The sequence below is a fragment of the Dasypus novemcinctus genome, chromosome 18 (genome assembly GCF_030445035.2).
Source record: "Dasypus novemcinctus isolate mDasNov1 chromosome 18, mDasNov1.1.hap2, whole genome shotgun sequence".
NCBI lineage: Eukaryota > Metazoa > Chordata > Mammalia > Cingulata > Dasypodidae > Dasypus > Dasypus novemcinctus.
In genome coordinates, this window is record NC_080690.1 from 21202603 (window position 1) to 21220865 (window position 18263).

At 38.6% G+C, this 18263-nt stretch overlaps 1 protein-coding gene across 6 annotated transcripts in view; it reads right to left on the reverse strand.

The window, feature by feature from the left end:
- TANGO6 (transport and golgi organization 6 homolog) overlaps positions 1-18263 on the reverse strand; it is a 279753-nt gene that overhangs the window by 185658 nt on the left and 75832 nt on the right. For all 6 annotated transcript variants that reach the window (XR_011646283.1, XM_058279794.2, XM_058279795.2 and 3 more), the window contains exons 10-12: positions 14939-15071; positions 12627-12818; positions 4865-4999 (exon numbers count right to left, since the gene is read on the reverse strand). Coding sequence is in view for 5 of the 6 variants with exons in the window: in XM_058279794.2 (XP_058135777.1) it covers positions 4865-4999; positions 12627-12818; positions 14939-15071 (460 nt within the window). In the remaining variant the exon portion in view is untranslated. The remainder of the gene's footprint in view (positions 1-4864; positions 5000-12626; positions 12819-14938; positions 15072-18263) is intronic.

Here is an 18263-nt window from a genome sequence, read left to right on the forward strand (position 1 = left end):
TGTTAACATAAATCCAGCTGTATTCTTAGGATTTGTACACTTTATGTAAATCTCCATCATTTTTTTTAATAACTTTATTTCAAATTAAAAAAAAATAAAAATAAAAAGTGGCTTAACAAGTTATTAAAACATTACTCCTAAAAAGTTCTTTGCAGGCACTTTTAACTCATCTAATTCTAACAACTAACTTGTTTGTTCCTCTAATGTTCAGAAAGATTTATAATACAGATTAAATAACAGTCAAGGTCTCCTTATTAATGAAAAAAATGAAGAGAAAAAATGCTCAATCATAGTCATATCTCACAGAACCAAACTTCACATTCTTTCTTTTGACCTTTAACATTGTTATAGTACCAACTTTGTTTTTGCTACATAAACATTACAATGTTGTTACCAACAATCCATAAATTACATTAGTTATATTTTCCTCATGTATCACCATGCTCCTAACACCCTGAAGAATATTCCTGTATTTATACTATCAACCAGTTTTCATCCACTACCAAAATCATTGTTATACATTCCCAATATTATCCTCCAGCCATCCTCCAACTATCATTAATCACCCTAGACTACTTTTTTTAAGCCACATTCACATGCATAAATCAACAGTGCTTGTTACATTCATTATAATGTGTTACCAATAATTTTTTTTGTTTTTAATCTAAGCTCTAACATTTACTAGCTGGATAATCTTAGATTAGTTACTTAGCCTCACGGTACCAGTATCTTCATATGTAAAATGGGGCTGGTGATAATACCTATTTCAGTTGCAATGACTGGCTGGGATAATACATGTCATTTCCTCATCATAAGGCCTGGCATTTTGTAAGTCCTCAGTAAATATTGCCAATATATTGTTGTGCAGTCACTATTATTATTATTTCCAGACTGACCAAAACAGAAAGGATAACACCAACAATGTACCTTGAGCATGCCTTTATCATTGCATTTATGGCATACTGCATTGCCTATTTAGGAAAGGACCATATTCTTGTATTCCCCGGGACACATCATACCTACCTCATAATAGGTACTCAATAAACCTTTGATTTAAATATTTAATTGAAATAAAAATTCATCATGAAGGCAACATATTAAATTTTCAGATCTGCCTTAACCACTTAGGGGCCAGAGGGATTAGGATAATAATAACAGTAGCAGTCGTAGTAGAAATCAAAATAATAAATGGTTAAGGCAGCGGACTTGGCCTAGTGGTTAGGGCATCCGTCTACCACATCTACCGTCTACCACAAGGAGGCCGCGGTTCAAATCCCGGGCCTCCTTGACCTGTGTGAAGCTGGCCCATGCGCAGTGCTGATGCACGCAAGGAGTGCCCTGCCATGCAGGGGTGTCCCCTGCGTAAGGGAGCCCCATGCGCAAGGAGTGCACCCCGTAAGGAGAGCCGCCCAGCATGAAAGAAAGTGCAGCCTGCCCAGGAATGGTGCCACCCACACGGAGAGCTAACACAAGATGATGCAACAACAACAAAAAAAGAAACACAGATTCCTGTGCCGCTGACAACAACAGAAGCGGACAAAGAAGATGCAGCAAATAGACACAGAGAACAGACAACCGGGGTGGGGGGGGAAGGGAAGAGAAATAAATAAATTTTAAAAATAACAATAATAATAAATGGTTAACATTTATTAAAGTGCCTACCATGTGCCTGGCACAGTGCTTAGTGCTTTACATGTACGATTTCACTTAACCTTACACCACCATAAAAAGGTAGGTGTTATTTTTGAGCGTGGTTAAGTAAATAGCCAAAGGATATACATTTAGCAAATAAAAGAATCTAGACTTAAAGATTCAGAACCCAGCTTTTAATTGGCTCTGCTGTCTCCCTGGAATGATGTGGTTTTTCTTTTTCCTAAAGAAGTTCTAGAATGGTCTGGTCAAACTAAATGCTGCACTGCTTTGGATGACCATTGGGCCCTAGAACATCACACAGAAACTGCTTTCTGAGAAGACAGGGATAGGTTACCAACATAATGCTTTCACAGATGACAAACCCCAAAATCATAAAATGATTTTGGAATTACAGTAATCTTAGCATTCTTAGTCCTACACTTTCTCCCAATTAACTCCTCTTCCCAGACACGATATTCTAATAATCACTTTAACTATACAAATTACGAAAGGAAAAAAAGGTTCATGCTATGAGATTGTTTCATTAGCTAAAACAATGACTCCTAAGAGAGGAAAGGTACATTAAAATCTCCTAGACTCTAAAGCCTAACAATAGTAATCTATAAATATAATTCAGAATCATATGGCTTTTTCTAATACAAAGACAGAAAACCTAACATTACTATGGAAGTCACATATAAATCCATGAATCAAACAGAAAAAAAAATTAATGGATCTGGGGCAAAGGTATAACAAGTGAGATATATGTTCATTTAACTAACTGCAAAGTCAGAGGAATTCAGGATATAATCAGTGAGTCAGGATGGCTCATTGGAAGGGCAGGGACAGGCAAGGAGAAACACATTTGAATCAGTCAAGTGAGTCGCTCTCAGAACATGACTAATTTACACATCTAGACCCCCAAAAATGGGCTTCCAGAAAGGGAAATATGTATTTCTGTGATCTATTTTTCATTTGGGATAAGGCTGGAAATTATAAATGTTAATAGAAAATAGAGAAAGCAAAAAAACACACTCAATTTATGCAAACAAAGACTATTTAAACCAATATTCAAGCAGAAAAAAAAACTATCCACCCAACTAAATGCCTTAATTTTATAACTTAAGAAAAACTATTCCATCTTTGAGCCTATCTTGATATTACAACTGTAGTTCAAACAGCAGGAATATACTATGGCTCTAGAAATGGAACCAAATCTTTTTTTTTTTTTCAAACTACAAGGGAAATATAAAAATAAGAGTGCTAAGAAATTTTACTAAGAAATGGGCTTCACATTAATGACAGGCCCAGATATAATTCCTTTTCCCCTTTAGGACAGGCTAGTCAGAAGGAAATTCTAATACATCAAGAATCAGATCTGAATCTTCAAATTCAAAAATAAACCCATTCCCAGAGGTTTCACATTGACTGATAAGGGTTATAACTGGTCTGATTTAGGTAAGATTTTATACTACTTGCACTGCTTCCTTGCAGTGGTACGTAATTAACCAATCACACACATATGCACGATCGGGCCCTGGCCTACCATTCTGTCCTACTCTTCCCCTTGCTCTCTACAATTTATCAGCGTCTGAAATAGACCAAGCTCTCCCTGCTTTCAAGTCTTTGTACATGTTGTTTCCTTTAATTGGATGAGTTTTCTCCACCTGCCCCTCCCCACTCCCCCCAAACTCCTAATACATCCTTCAAGTCTTAGCTTAAACTTACACTTCCTCAGTGAATACTGTCCCTGTGTAGGTTAGATATTATGTTCTTTGGATATCCTCCATTTGTCCTTTGAAGCACTTCATTCTACTGTAAGTATTTTGAAGAAGTTATTTAATGTCTGACTTCCTTACTAGACTGTAAGCTTCTTGAGCAGAGGAACCATGTCTGCCTTGTTCACTGACGTATTTCCAGCCCCTTAGCACAGGGGCTAGCAAACAGCAAGTATACAATAAATATTTTTTGAATGAAATAATTTTTTTAAAATTACAAACTAAATATGTTAAAGACATAAGCCTTTAGAAGTGGCTGGATGGCCCCTCTTTGGAACTGGTGTTTATGTGTGATGAATCTGGACTCAGATGGGATCTCTCTTCATAAGACTTTCATGCTAATGTGCTGGAGTTGCAGTTAGTGTTGAGGTTTAAGATATATTTAGGGGATTTGAATCTCTGGACTGACAATGTGATAGCCAGGCCCTGAGCCTCAACAGACTCCAGCACCTACAATCTGATTTATTGGACTCCCCACACTCAGCTAAGATGGAGTTGAAGGACAACCACCACACCATGGAGCCTAGAGTGAATACAACTGAAAGTGGGAGGATTGCATCCAGCATCCATGTGGAATCTGAGCCTCCTCTTGACATAGAGGTGCAATGGACACAACCAATCCAATGTCCACATAGAAAAGGTGGCATTGGATTGGGAAAAGTGGACATGGTGGCTGATGGGTATGGGGAAAGGCAGGAAGAGATGAGAGGTGGAGGCGTCTTTGGGACATGGAGCTGCCCTGGATGGTGCTTCAGGGGCAATCACCGGACATTGTAATTCCTCACAGGGCCCACTGGATGGAATGGGGGAGAGTATGGGCCATGATGTGGACCATTGACCATGAGGTGCAGAGGTGCCCAAAGATGTACTTACCAAATGCAATGGATGTGTCATGATGATGGGAATGAGTGTTGCTGGGGGGGGAGAGGTGGGGTGGGGGTGGTGGGGTTGAATGGGACCTCATATATATATGTTTTTAATGTAATATTATTACAAAGTCAATAAAAAAAAAATTAAAAAAAAAAAAAAAAGAAGTGGCTGGAAACAGAGCTTTAGATGCTATGTGATACAAGTTGAATAATGGATCCTGTGCTAAATGGAAACTATTCAAAGTAGTTGGAGTCCCAAGCAAGTAGGTTACTAAGGTTTTCTCCTGACTACGGTGGCAGGGACGAGCTTTGGATGAGTGAGAGCAAGAGAATCTAGTACTTGCCGAGAGATGCAAAACACAGCCAGCTTTCCAAAGCAAGCTCTTGCCAAGTCTAAGCAGGTGGCAATGTAGAAGTGGTGCAATTTTCTTGTCCCCTACTTTGGAAAGAATTTTATTAAGAGCTTGACTTGCTTTTCCTGGTACTTCTATTATGTGCAGTACCTACAAGAGAATGGATGGGAAGCTCCAGATTGTTTTCTTCTCTTTTTCATTCATTCAAGTATGGCTCATGTCTGCCACTCACCTGAACAGCTCCTCCCAGCATGACAGCCACCAGCCCCATGGACATGCTCAGTGTCTGTGATTCCACAGTGCTCTCCACCTGATGGGCCAAGCTTGCACACGCTCTCTGCAGTGTTGCTGCTACAAAGTCCATCACCTACCACAGAAATGGGATTCAGAAGCCGTGAGGAGTACAAAAATAATCTAAAAATTCTCTTCATACTATATTTATGTCCTTATCCTCTTCCTAATCAATATCATGACAGTAAGACCCATCAACTTCTACTGCATATCAGACATACAATACTGTTTTACTTGCCCATTCAATTTAGATTTCATATTAACTATTAGCCTCATTTTCTGATGAAAGATTTGAAGTTTAAAAAGAGGTTATTTGCTCAAGACCACAGTTAACAAATGAGAAAGCCCGTTTATATTTATTCAAATGTTTTACTACACCAAGCTAACTTTGTTTACTTTTCATGAATTTTGCCAGGAAATTAAAAATGAAGAAGATTTGTTACTTTCTGACCATTTCAGAGAGTTCTAGATCTGCTTCTCCTAAGGAGATTTCTTCCTTGGGAATTCTTTTTTTCTTACTTTGTCTAATTCTAGTAAGCAAAGAAACGGGGGGAGGATGTGTTCAATTTTATCAAGAAGCCAATGTCCTCAAACAATCTGCACAAATGATCCAATCTTTTTGTTTTTTTTTCAGGAGGTACCAGGGATTGAACCCTGGACCTTGTACATGGGAAGCAGGCACTCAACCACTGAGCTACACCTGCTCTGCTCTAGGGTAATTTCTAAAATATAGAATATTTTTAAAGGATTAAGATTATTCATATACAAGATTTTACATAGCCATTTGGCTAATAACTAAGCTTTAAATGAAATTAATTTGGTCAGCATCATTTTAACTGCACTTGGATTAATCACCGTAAGTAGAAACACCTATGAAGAAAAGACAGCACCACACATGCACACACACATATTTAGGACTAATGGCTCAAAAGGGAGAAATCATTTTGGAAATGGGAAGGCAGAACTAGGTCATAATAAGCCTCTAAATATCATGCAAGCTTGCATGTTTAACTCTGTGGACAAACCACATGCTGTGCTAGAATCTTTACTGCAAGCTTAATGTCAGGAGAATGGCTTGTTAACACTTGTCTTTTGGAGCCTGGCAAGAAACTAGAAAGGTTATTAAAAGTTCCACTTACTGAAATGAACAATACTGGTAATGGCAATTTTCACAACCCTCTCTAGCCCTAAGACTTAATTGATATTAGAAGTTAAGGATTCTAGCCCTTTCTAGAAACTGCTGCTTCTATCTTGGGCCACCTACTTTGCCTCCAAAGAGTTTTCTAAAGTACTCCTGGTTTGTATTAACCTTCTATGTCATCACAAGTATAGTTAAATTACTAGAGTAGAACTATTGAGCCTTCCAACTTTTTCTAAGTTCCTTTCCACTACATGTATTTTTTAAAAAGGTATAGAACAAATAGTATAATCTCATTTTTGTTAAGAAAAAACTATATGTTTTTTTTAAAAAAAAAAAAAAAGGAGCTGTGATAGTCAGCTGTTACCATCATCTATAAAATTCTCTTTCCCCCCAATTTTTTCTAACACAACCATCATACCCTATCTTATTTGGATAACAGCTCCTCCTACTACTACTCATTTCCTGTGATTTTGGTGAGGTTGCCAGCCACATGGATAAGTATTTGACTGAAGACAGTTCTAGACTTTATGTATACTGTGGAGGGAGAGACTTTTACTTAAAAATGTTTCTACAGGTACATAATTTAGAAAGCCAAATATTCCTAAAAGCTTAGAATGAAAAATAGCAGTCCTCTACCCCATGTCTCCCCATCTGATTCTGGAGACAACCACTTTCAGTTATTTAGCTGTTTAATTTAATAATAACATTAAGCATTTACTATTTAGAAGGCATCAATCTAAAGACATTACAGGTATTAACTCATTTAATCCTCACAGTAATCCTATGGGGACCTATAAACCTGCTGCCAGGGTTCTGGTGAGTGAGTAGAAGGGAGCTGGAGGCCTCCTTGTTGAGTGTGTAGACTTCAGTTTGGCCCTCTTCTGTTTTTCAGTTTGCTACTCCCACCCAAGTTCAAGAATCCCTTGGGTTCAACCTCTTTCAAAAATAAACCTCCAGTCTTTCACTGAGGAGAGGAAGTGTTTGTGCAAATTTAAGGAAGGAATCAAAGGGTCTACTGAATCCTGTATGGCCTTTCAACCTCTTTTAAGCTCCAGATTCAACCTTGTCCATAAAGATTATCTAGTACCTCCCATTTTCATCCTTTCAGGGTTCTGCAGTGAGAAAAGTCTTGCTTCTCTTTTTTCCTTTTCTTCTTTCTCTTTTTTAAAAATTTTAACAGCTTTATTGAGGTGTAGTGGCTTCCTTCTCCACCCCTCCCCATGCAGGCATATAGCGTTCCATTTTCTAAAGTTGCTAAATCGGCTACAGTTCCCTAGTTCCCTAATTTTGTTTTTTTTTTTTGTTTTTTTTTTTTAAAGATTTATTTATTTATTTAATTTCCCCCCCTCTCCTGGTTGTCTGTTCTCTGTGTCTATTGCTGCGTCTTGTTTCTTTGTCCACTTCTGTTGTCGTCAGCGGCACGGGAAGTGTGGGCGGCGCCATTCCTGGGCAGGCTGCTCTTTCTTTTCACGCTGGGCGGCTTTTCCTCACGGGTGCACTCCTTGCGCGTGGGGCTCCCCCACGCGGGGGACACCCTTGCGTGGCATGGCACTCCTTGCGCGCATCAGCGCTGCTCATGGCCAGCTCCACACGAGTCAAGGAGGCCCGGGGTTTGAACCGCGGACCTCCCATATGGTAGACGGATGCCCTAACCACTGGGCCAAAGTCCGCTTCCCGTCCCTAATTTTGTTATTCACTTTTATCTACTGTCTCTTGTCTCCTGTTCTGTTGGTTACTGGGGTTTCCAAAAGGAGTGGATGTACACCTGTGTTCAATACACCATCCTTAACCCGAGGTCCCTGCTTTTTACATTATGACCTTCCATGTTACTGCCTTTTTTTTTTTTACAATGAGCACGCTACATATGTTTTTGAAAAATCTAACATGTGAAAGGAAAAAAAGAGTAGGCCCACTTCTACTCTGCCAATTACAGTGATCCAATTGCAGAAGGGTACAGAGGGTGGTAGTTTTCTGAAAGGGCAGAAAAAAGGGGCTCTTGCTCACTTTACTCGGTTTGTACTGGCCTCTGTGGTGCTGGCTGCCCACTCCAGGCAAGCTCTCTCCACCTGAAAAACTCTTCCCCTGGGTATCGCAGTGGCTCCCTCCCCACTTCCCTTCAGTCTTTGCTCAAATATCACTTTGAGGCTCTCCAAGACCACCCCATTTACCACACTCCCTTTACCATCCCCTTTGCCTATTTTATTTTCTCCCTAGCATTTACTACCATCTAACATGTTATGTAGTTTTGCTTACTTCTTTACTGTCTCTCTCCCCCTACAAGAATGTAAGCTCCATCGAGAGTATAGATATGTGTCTGTTTTGTTCACTGCTGTGTCCCTAGTACCTAGAAGAGTATGTGGCACATAGTTGGCCTTCAATACATATTTGTATTGAATGGGAGAATGAATGGGAGTATGCATGGGAGTTGGTGCAGGGCTCTGACAATGTGAAATTTTACTCTGTGATCTTGGAAAACTGGGGGTTAAAAAATCCCCCACCCTATGTATACTTGAAAATGGTTTACTATAAAGAAACACCCTTTCCCATATGACTGAGATATCTAAGACTCACCAATGCCCCCTTGTTTAGCCAGACACAGATGCTCCACTTTCCCATTCTCTGCCTCGAAAATGACTAGCTGAACTGCTTGTCCCTACTGATCAATCAGAACAAAATGCTCATTAATCAAACATTTGTTAAGCCTCTTTCCTTCCTCTAGACTCCTGAACTTTAAGGGTGCTTCAGCTAAAAATATTCTCATATCTACTATCTGATCACGCCAACCTTTCATCCCACTTCCCTACACTTGGTTCTTCTTTATAAATGTGAAACTCTTTCTGCCTAACTCTTGAGATGCTTTTGGTACTGAGTGTCAGAGCATTCACCCTAATGCAGAGGGAGTCCCTCCCTCTATTACAATAACCTTTTCTCCCTTTGCAATAATCCTTTAATAATGTCTCTCCTTTCCAAGTCCAAATTCGATTTTTATTTGACAGCTCTTTATCAGTACACAGACCACTGCATGCCTCATTCCTCTCTGCACCATCACAGATACGAATATGCCATTTCAAGTTTTAATCTTTTATCCACAAATGCTTCAAAATGCATTTCTAAGGAGATTTTTTTTACATAATTACCATTACCAGTAAGAATGCCTTAATATCTTCTAATATCTAGTCCGTATTTAACTTTCCCTGTTGCAAAAATGTGTTTATAAATTGGTTGGTTGGTCTGAATCAGGATCCACACATTGCATTTGGTTGATGTTTCTGTAGATTCCTTTTAAGTTCAACAGCCCCACCCCTTTTTATGCCATTTATTTGACAAAGAAACTGGGTCATTTGTTGTATAGAATTTCCCACACTCTGGATTTGGCTGACTGCTTCTTCATGACATTAACTTCCTCCTCTATCCCCTGAATTTCCTTGATAAGATTCAGGTTCAAGTTTTATTTTTTTGTAAGAATTCTCCCCAATTGGTGCTGCTGCAAACTTTCTAATGCATCATATCAGGACACACACAATGTCTGCTTGTCTGTTAAAATTAATCAGTCCATGTTGACTTGTTTGGGGGGACATATACTGATATCTGCATTAACACTGAAATGCACCAAAAATAAGATGACTAGAGGGATGGAAGCATGGATAGACATGTGATAAAGCAAGTGTAATAAAATGCTAATTGTAGAATCATGTGTATACAGGTATTCATTATAAAATTCTTTCAAGTTTACTGTATGTTTGAAATTTTTCATAATAGAATGTTGGGGGAAGAAAAGATCAGTCAGTCGATTTGGGTTTTCAGCCTAATATATCCATTATAAAGTACCCCATCAATAGTTCATCTAATGGTTTTAGCAGACTTTGATAATTGTTGCCTAAATCCATTAGGAGCTGCAACACAGCTCCTACAGGAAGGGCAAGATAAATGCTTGATTCTTTCCATTTATTTATCAATTTACAAAATAATGAGTTGATGTCCAAGCATCCTCCAAAGATGACCTATGATGGTTTTTTTGTTTTTGTTTTAACTTGGATTTTATATATTTAATAAGTTTCAATCCATACAGGCATTATTCTTCCTAATGCTTCAATTGTTCTATCTTTGGTTCCTGAGTACTACTGAACCCCAATAATCTCAGCTTCCTTGCATTTAGGCAGAGTAAGGTACCCTGAGAGGTTCACAGAGTACAACTCCTGCCCCATACCAAGAATCAACCATTACTCTAGGTAACCTGGTGTCCTTTGTTTAGAAACTAAAATCTGGGCACTATGGAATGCCTATTGTTACTGAGTTGTCACTGTTTCTAGGTACTGACAGTGGACAGAGTTAGGAAATATGTATTTTTATCACAAGTTCATATAAATACTTCCAACTGAAATTCAATATTATACGTTTTTTACTTAAGTTTATTTATTTTATATTTATAACTTTCTTATGCTGAAAATGATTTCTAGTGAGATTAACAAAATTACTTGTAACATTTGCTTTATGTGTGCTGTTTCAAAATAACATCAATATTATCACTATCAATAAGACTATAACTGCAATTTAGTATTTCTTTGTGGTTCTTTTTGTCCAGATACATTTTAACCTCACTGAAGGATAACCCAATGGGACAAATCACTTTTTTACCAGCCTAACACCATTGTTCCTTAATTAGGAGTAAAGGGAGATAAGAGCAAAAGCTCAAGACATATCAGCATTTAGCCTGTTTCCCCTTCCACTTGGCATCCTGAGACAAAGGTCTGGGTGAAAAAGTCTCCAGGGAACAGATATAAACATAGTAGTAGAAACAAATCACCCTACTGAGTAACATGGGGTCTATGAACTGACGGAATGAGAGGCCAGGAAAGAAATCATGAACATAATTCTCATTAAACAGGCAAGATAAGTCAGAGCTGACAGGCAGCTGCAAATTTTCTCAGCAGGAGCCATAGTGAAATGCTGCTTAGCAACACCCGAAGGCAGATGACAATGAGGACATACAAAGAGCTGGGGAATCAGATTTAAGCATGACAATCATACCATCTTACAATGGACTATTCACCAACCAAGTAGCAACTAATCCTGGTAAAGTGGTAAAATATGCTGACTCTGTCTATGCTTTATTACTTTTATTTCCTATTTTTAAAAGAAGATGAAGTGGTAAAAATAATGTCTGAGCCAATAAAATTCAGGCACTTATTTGCACCATTAGACTACCCTGTAAGCATTTTTTAAAAACATCATAAAACTTCATAGAATGTTGTGGAGATAAGCTGTGAATTAGAGGGCCTATAAAATTCAAGGTGATCTTATTATCATTAGCTATTTCTTTTTTCAAATTTGAGTTTCTGATCATTTTTGACTTTTGATGCACAGTAGAATCATCTATGGGGCTTTAAAAAATGCAGATGCTGAGGCTCTGATGCAGACAGTCTGAATCGGAATCTCGAAAAGTGGGCCAGGTATCAATATTTTGAGAAAGATCCCAGATGATTTTTATTTGCACCAAAAATTGAAAACCACAGTGATAGAACATAAAAACACTTAAAACAGTTCTCAAATTTTTTTTTTTCTTCCCCTCCTCTTCCCCTGCCCTGCTGTTTTTCATGTGTGTATGTACACTCGCTGTGTGATCTTCCTTATCTATTTCTCCTTTTGTCTTCTCTTCTTGTCTTTCTCCTCTAGGATTCACCAGGATTCAATCCTGGGGACCTCTTATGTGGAGAGAGGTTCCCTGTCAATCGCGCTAACTCAGTTCCTGGTCTCTTCTGTGCTTCACCTTTGACTCTCCCCTTCATCTCTCTTTTGTTGCATCATCACCTTGCTGCATGACTCACTTGTGCAGGCACTGGCTCACCACGCAGGCTCTCGGCTTACGCAGGCACTCGGCTCACCATGTGGGCAATGACTTGCGTGGGCCCAGCTCACCACGCGGGCACTCGTGTAGGCATTCAGCTCGCCTTGCAGGCACTCGTGAGGGCACTCGACTCACCATGGGGGCACTGGCTTGCCATGTGGGTACTGGCTCACCACGCAGGCACTCACATGGGCACTTGGCTTTCCATGTGGGCACTCACATGGGCACTTGGCTCACTGCACTGACATTTGGTTTGCCACATGGGCACTTGGCTCACCACGCAGGCACTCAGCTCACCATGTGGGCACTTGGCTCACCGCGCGAGCACTCGGCTCACCATGCAGGCACTGGCTCACTGCGCAGGTACACTTTCTCTTCTTCTTTTTTCCACCAGGAGGCCCCAGGAATCGAACCCAGGTCCTCCCTTATCACAATGTGGCTTATCACTTGAGCCACATTTGCTTCCCTCTCAAAGTTTTTATGTACATGAGAATCACCTCAGGAGATTATTAAACATGCTGGTTCCCAGGACATATGAAAAGCTTTGGATTCAGTCAGTCTGTTATAAGCTCAGTAATTTGCATGTGTATCCACCATTGCAGGTCTCATCAAAGTACACTCTGAGCCACACTTTTTGGACATTTTGGGAAAGAATGTAAAGAAACCAAAACAGACAAATCCTACCAGGCTGGGCTCCAGAATGTGACAGCCACTGACCTGAGTGATATTTGTGAATATCTGCTCAGACATTCTCTCACATAGAACAGCCATCAGCTGCAGGATCAGCAGCTTCTGCTCCTGGCCTTCCACAAGAAGAGTTTGGTACTGCTCTAATTCCAAGAGGCTTTTGCTGGAGAAGGGCTGAGTTTTCAACTCTGCTTCATTTTCCACGGCCACATGAGTCAACTCCTGTAAGTGTGGGGAAAAAAAGGGTTAAGTCTGTAGAACTAAGGGCTTCAAAAACATAGCTAGAAAACTCTGAGTTGTATATTTAAAGAAATAGTCTGTGTTCACTGCAGCATTATTTATAGATGCCATAAAGTGGAAACAACCTAAATGTCCAACAATAAGAGAATAAATAAAATTGTGGTATATTTATTATATCATTCAACTACATGAACCAGCTCTATATGGATATCAACATAGATAGCTCTCAAAAATACTGTTGAGTGAAAAATAATATAAGTCGCAAAATAATATGTACACTATGATACCATGTATGGAAAAATTTTAAATGTATAATAAAAAACACAAAACAAGTTTGACAGACTTCTTACTTTAACAGTATTTTTATGAGCTCTAGCACTAACCTTCCTTGACTGAGACCTTAGGTCACATAACATTCCCAAACCCAACTAGCAGATGCTTTCCCCACCTCAGGCCTTTTTCCCAAAGACATTTGAGAGAACTAAATTTCCACCAATAGTCATTACTGTGGGTTTTGCAGGCATTTTGCCTACCTTTACATTGTGCATTTACTTGGGAAGTTCCTTATCAATTAATGCCGTATCAAAGTAATTGACAGTTTAGAGTGGTGATTCTCAACTACATCTCAGCAATTCTGTTCTCCAGAGGACATTTGGCAGAATCTGGGAAAATTTATGGTTGTCATAACTGTGGGGTGCTACAGGCATCTCAAAGATAGAGGCCAAGGATGCTGCTACATATCCTACAATGCACAGGACAGGACCCAGAACAAAAGATTATCCAATACAAAATGTCAAAAGAGTTGAGGCTGAGAAACCCTGGTTCAGAGCAAAGCCCTTTGATTTTCCTTTTTTTTTTTTTAAACTTTTTTTTTTTAATTATGCAATTAAGAGCACATCTCCTTGGAATGTTATTTAGAATAAGCAGCTAGGTATTTGAACATGGATGGTCAGAAAGTGTCAAAAAAGTGTCCCCTACTTAAATTCTAGAAGTGTTAGCCCTGATTCCCTCCATGAATTCTCCCATACCCAAATCAACCTTAACAAATTCTTTTAGAACAGACACTTTATTTAGGGGAAATAGTGGAAAAGACAGGTGGGGGGCAGGGAATCAAAGATCACCCAGTTTATGAGGCCAGACAGTGCAAATAAGGAGTAACATTATGGGGTATAAGTCACTACTAGAGATTAGGGCAAAAGGAAGCACAAGCACTGGCACTAAGAAACAACCTGGAAAAAGGTTTCAAGGAGTTACCAAATGAAATGAGAGAGAACTGCTAAATCTCCAAATACCTAGGAAAACAACAACCAGAAAGGATAAGGGATTACTCTACAGTTGTAAACCCTCTAACTTCAAAAGAGTTCTTACTGTCAACAAAGAGCAACGATTAACCCTTTCAGACACCAAGACTTCTGCTTTTTTTTTTGTTTTCTTTTTCAAGATTTATTTATTTATTTTTATCTCTCCTCTCCCCTCCCCCCACCAGTTGTCTGTTCTCTGTTTCTACTTGTTGCATGTTCTTTTTTGTCCGCTTCTGTTGTTGTCAGCGGCACGGGAATCTGTGTTTCTTTTTGTTGCGTCATCTTGTTGTGTCAGTTCTCTATGTGGGCGGCGCCATTCCTGGGCAGGCTGAACTTTCTTTCGCACTGGGCGGCTCTCCTTACGGGGCACACTTCTTGCACGTGGGGCTCCCCTATGCGGGGGCACCCCTGCATGGCAGGGCACTCCTTGTATACATCAGCACTGCACCATGGACCAGATCCACAAGGGTCAAGGAGGCCCGGGGTTTGAACCGCGGACCTCCCATGTGGTAGACGGACTCCCTAACCACTGGGCTAAGTTCGCTTCCCTCTGCTTTGTTGATCTCTAAAATTTCAGAGCAGATAACCTCAGAAAGCAGTTAGATCATATGGGTACTGCTGATGGTAAGTTTCTTCTTTTTACCATTCCCCTCACTGGCTACTAAAAAACTACATTACCATCAGTCTTCTGTTAATTTTCCTAAAAATTAGGACCTACAATTATGAATACCTTGGAAATCCAAAAGGTCTCCTGAAACTACCCAGGAATAAAGCTGCCCATGAACTATATATAGTTCTTACCTTCAAGCAGAAGATAAAGAAGTCTCCTGCCAAACCACATTCCTGGCAATGGGACAGTAAGTCTCCAAGATGCTCTACCTGGCACTGCTCTGAGGACACCTTCTGGTACAGGGCTTCATCTTCATCTTCATCACTGCAATGCAGAGTAAGATTTATCTTGTCAGTGTCAACCAGAAATATATTTTTGAAACCCCATAATAATCATCTAAAGTAACATTTATTTCCATGTGTAAATCAATAGAATTTAAAACAAAACAAAAACATCTTAAAATTATTTTTCTGTTTCTCCAAGCTGAAAAAAGTATTTTTTCTCAGAATCTAAGCTATAGTAGTATCCTGTATGGCAATTTGCTCAGATACAAAAAGGATTCATGAAGGCAGTGGCTTTTAAGGAAAATCTTGGAAGTACTATTATTTCAGTATGTTGCAAAAGCAAGGAAAAATTAAAATAGAATTTGTATATGGGAGATCTGATTTCTGAGAAAGGAAAGCAATAGAGAAGGCTGCAAAGCAAGGTCATATCACAGAGGGTGTTGAATGTTATTCAAAAAAGTTGGACATTTTCTGAAGGATTATGGGCAGTGGAAAAAGATATGATCACAGAAGGAAACATAGTCAGTCTCAACTAATATGAACCAATTAAATGTGATTAAAAAAATACATAAAGAGTCAGAACGCTGAGTAGGTCAAATCCCATTTCAAATGGAATTACCAAAATTTGGCTAAGTTATTGAAAACAGTACTATGGTTTCTGCAAAAAGTTTCAAGAAACTTCTTATGTGGTGCTAAGGCTTTCAATTTTAATCCATCTGATAAGTGAAGAAATCAGGATACAATATTATAATATTGTATCATGTAAACAAATATAAATGCACAGAAATCATACTAGAAAACAAAACTATAAAACAACGTAAATGGTGAATAGGATAGTTGGTAAGTTTTGTTTTTCTCTTTAGGTTGTTTTGCATTATACAAAAAGTATGTGTTACTTTTGTGATCAAAGGAATAAATTTTCTTTTCTGAAAAAATCAAGGGAAAAAAATAACATGTTGCTTCATTTCATTAAAAAGTACAATTATTAAAGTTATTTGTCAGATTATCTCTCATTAAGATGTCCCAATTAGCCAGTTCAGTAATAACATGGTCTTATTCCTCTGGGAAAATGAATAACCTGTAATATAAGTTTAGGATTAATTCCTATATTATCCCAGAATCCTCCACAGTCCATCAGATCAGCCATGTTTCTTGCACCAAAATTGCCATTCTATGTTAGAAGAAAAGTTGAAATGGCTAAACAAGACTTCTAAGCGTCTATAATTATGTCAAAATAAAGTAATGTATTCATAAACTCTTAGACATGACAACAATTATTTTAAGAACCTCTATTTCATTTATTCTAAAATTTTCAATGATAGAATCAATTTCAAATAGGAATATTTAGTTCCAGAAAAGTAAAACTCTAGATCCAAAAATCATGAAATCTAAGCTGCTCTTTGAGAATTTCTTGAGACAAACTTATTGGTAATTAGTGCTGAGCAGATGTAGAGTGAAAGGTAAGTGGTGAGACAGGCCAAGGTACCTGACTTTGCTGCTGGGGGACTAGCAGACTGATTAGGATCTTTAGAACGAATGATAAAATCACACAGAGATATCTCTCTCTGCTATAGTGGTTGCCAGCTTTTTGGTGACATGGACTACTTTAAGTATCTAATGAAAACTATGGATTCTACTTTCAGAAAAATCCATGTTTGCACATAAAAACAAAGTTATAAAGTTAGATGTGTAATTTCAAAGAGATTATAGACCTCCAAAAGTCTATGCAGGACCACTGCTTCTGGCACTTGATGGAGATTCATTCAATCATTATCTGTACACTTGATTTTGACATTTATAATCTAAGAAGTATACTAAAGACTTGTTAAGATAGCAGTAATTTGCAATTATTGGTAAGTTATAAATAATTTGAAATTTACTACACTGTTGTTAAATTGGTCCCAGGTTATAGAGTTTTCCAAAGAGTTTTAAAATAAACATGTCAAAAATTTTTAAACTCTTTCTGTTCAGGGCATAGTTATAACCACAAAAACTTACAATGCTCAGCAAATCTCTGTAAATTAGTAGCTTAGTTTACACTGGAAATTCTGTTTGCAATTTATGTGTTTTGTTATTTTCCTCAAGTCCTTCATATTAAAAGTGTATTTTAAAACTTTGCCAAGCTATCTATGAATATAAAAGTAAATTTAAACACCAAAAGAAACAGCAGCTTGTACTTATGAACCTTGCTCTTGTGAAATCAAAACTTTCCCAAGTAATATATATTGCCTAAGAGTTACTTCCTAAAAGCCTCCTTTTTGCTCAAATGTGGCTTCTCTCTAAGCCAAACTCAGCACATAAATTCATTACCTCCCCCCCCCCCCCCCCCCCCCCCGGTGTGGGACATGACTCCCTGGGATGAGCCTTCCTGGCACTGGTAATTAATACCAAGCACCAACTAGCAATGCATTTGGAAAATGATCTGGGTCAAAAGGGGGAAATATTAAATACAAATGAGTTTTTATGACTAAGAGATTTCAAAGTTAGTTGGAAGGTCATTCCAGAAGTTACACTTACACACATCTCAGGAGGATCTCACTGACTGCCACAATAAACAGTGCCTCAAGCAGGGATGCTCCTAAGGGTTCTAAAGATATCTAAACACTATACGCAGGGCAGACAACCTCAGGAAATCAACACCCTGTCAGGAGCCTTACCTTGGAATATATGATAATCCATCTCCCCTGTGTATCAGAGTTAAACTCATAAATTTATAATTTCCTACACATGGTTCTTCTGCCCCATTTATTTGAACCTATAACTAGTACTATAATTTTTGCTTGTTATCTGTTTGTTTTTTCTTTAAGAGGCACCTGGAACCAAATCCAGTACCTCCCACGTGGAAGGCAGGCACTCAACTGCTTGAGACACACCTGCTCCCTGCTTGTTTGTCTTTGCTTGTTGTCTGTCTGTTGTCTTGCCTGTTTTTTTCCCTCATCTGCTCGTGTTTTTTTTTCTTGTTGTCTCCTTGTTGTTTTTGCTCGATGGCTGCTTATTGTCTGCTTGTTGTTTGTATGTCTTCTTCAAGAGGCACCAGAAACTGAATCGAGGACCTCCCATGTGGAAGGCGGGAGCTCAATCACTTGAGTCACATCTTTTCTCCAGAATTTTGTTTTAATTATGAGATAATGACATCCTATATATATCAACCAGAGAGTGGCAATAATTTAAAATGCCTACTCACAAGATATTGGAGCCATAAATTCATTCATTCAACTAACATTTATTAAAC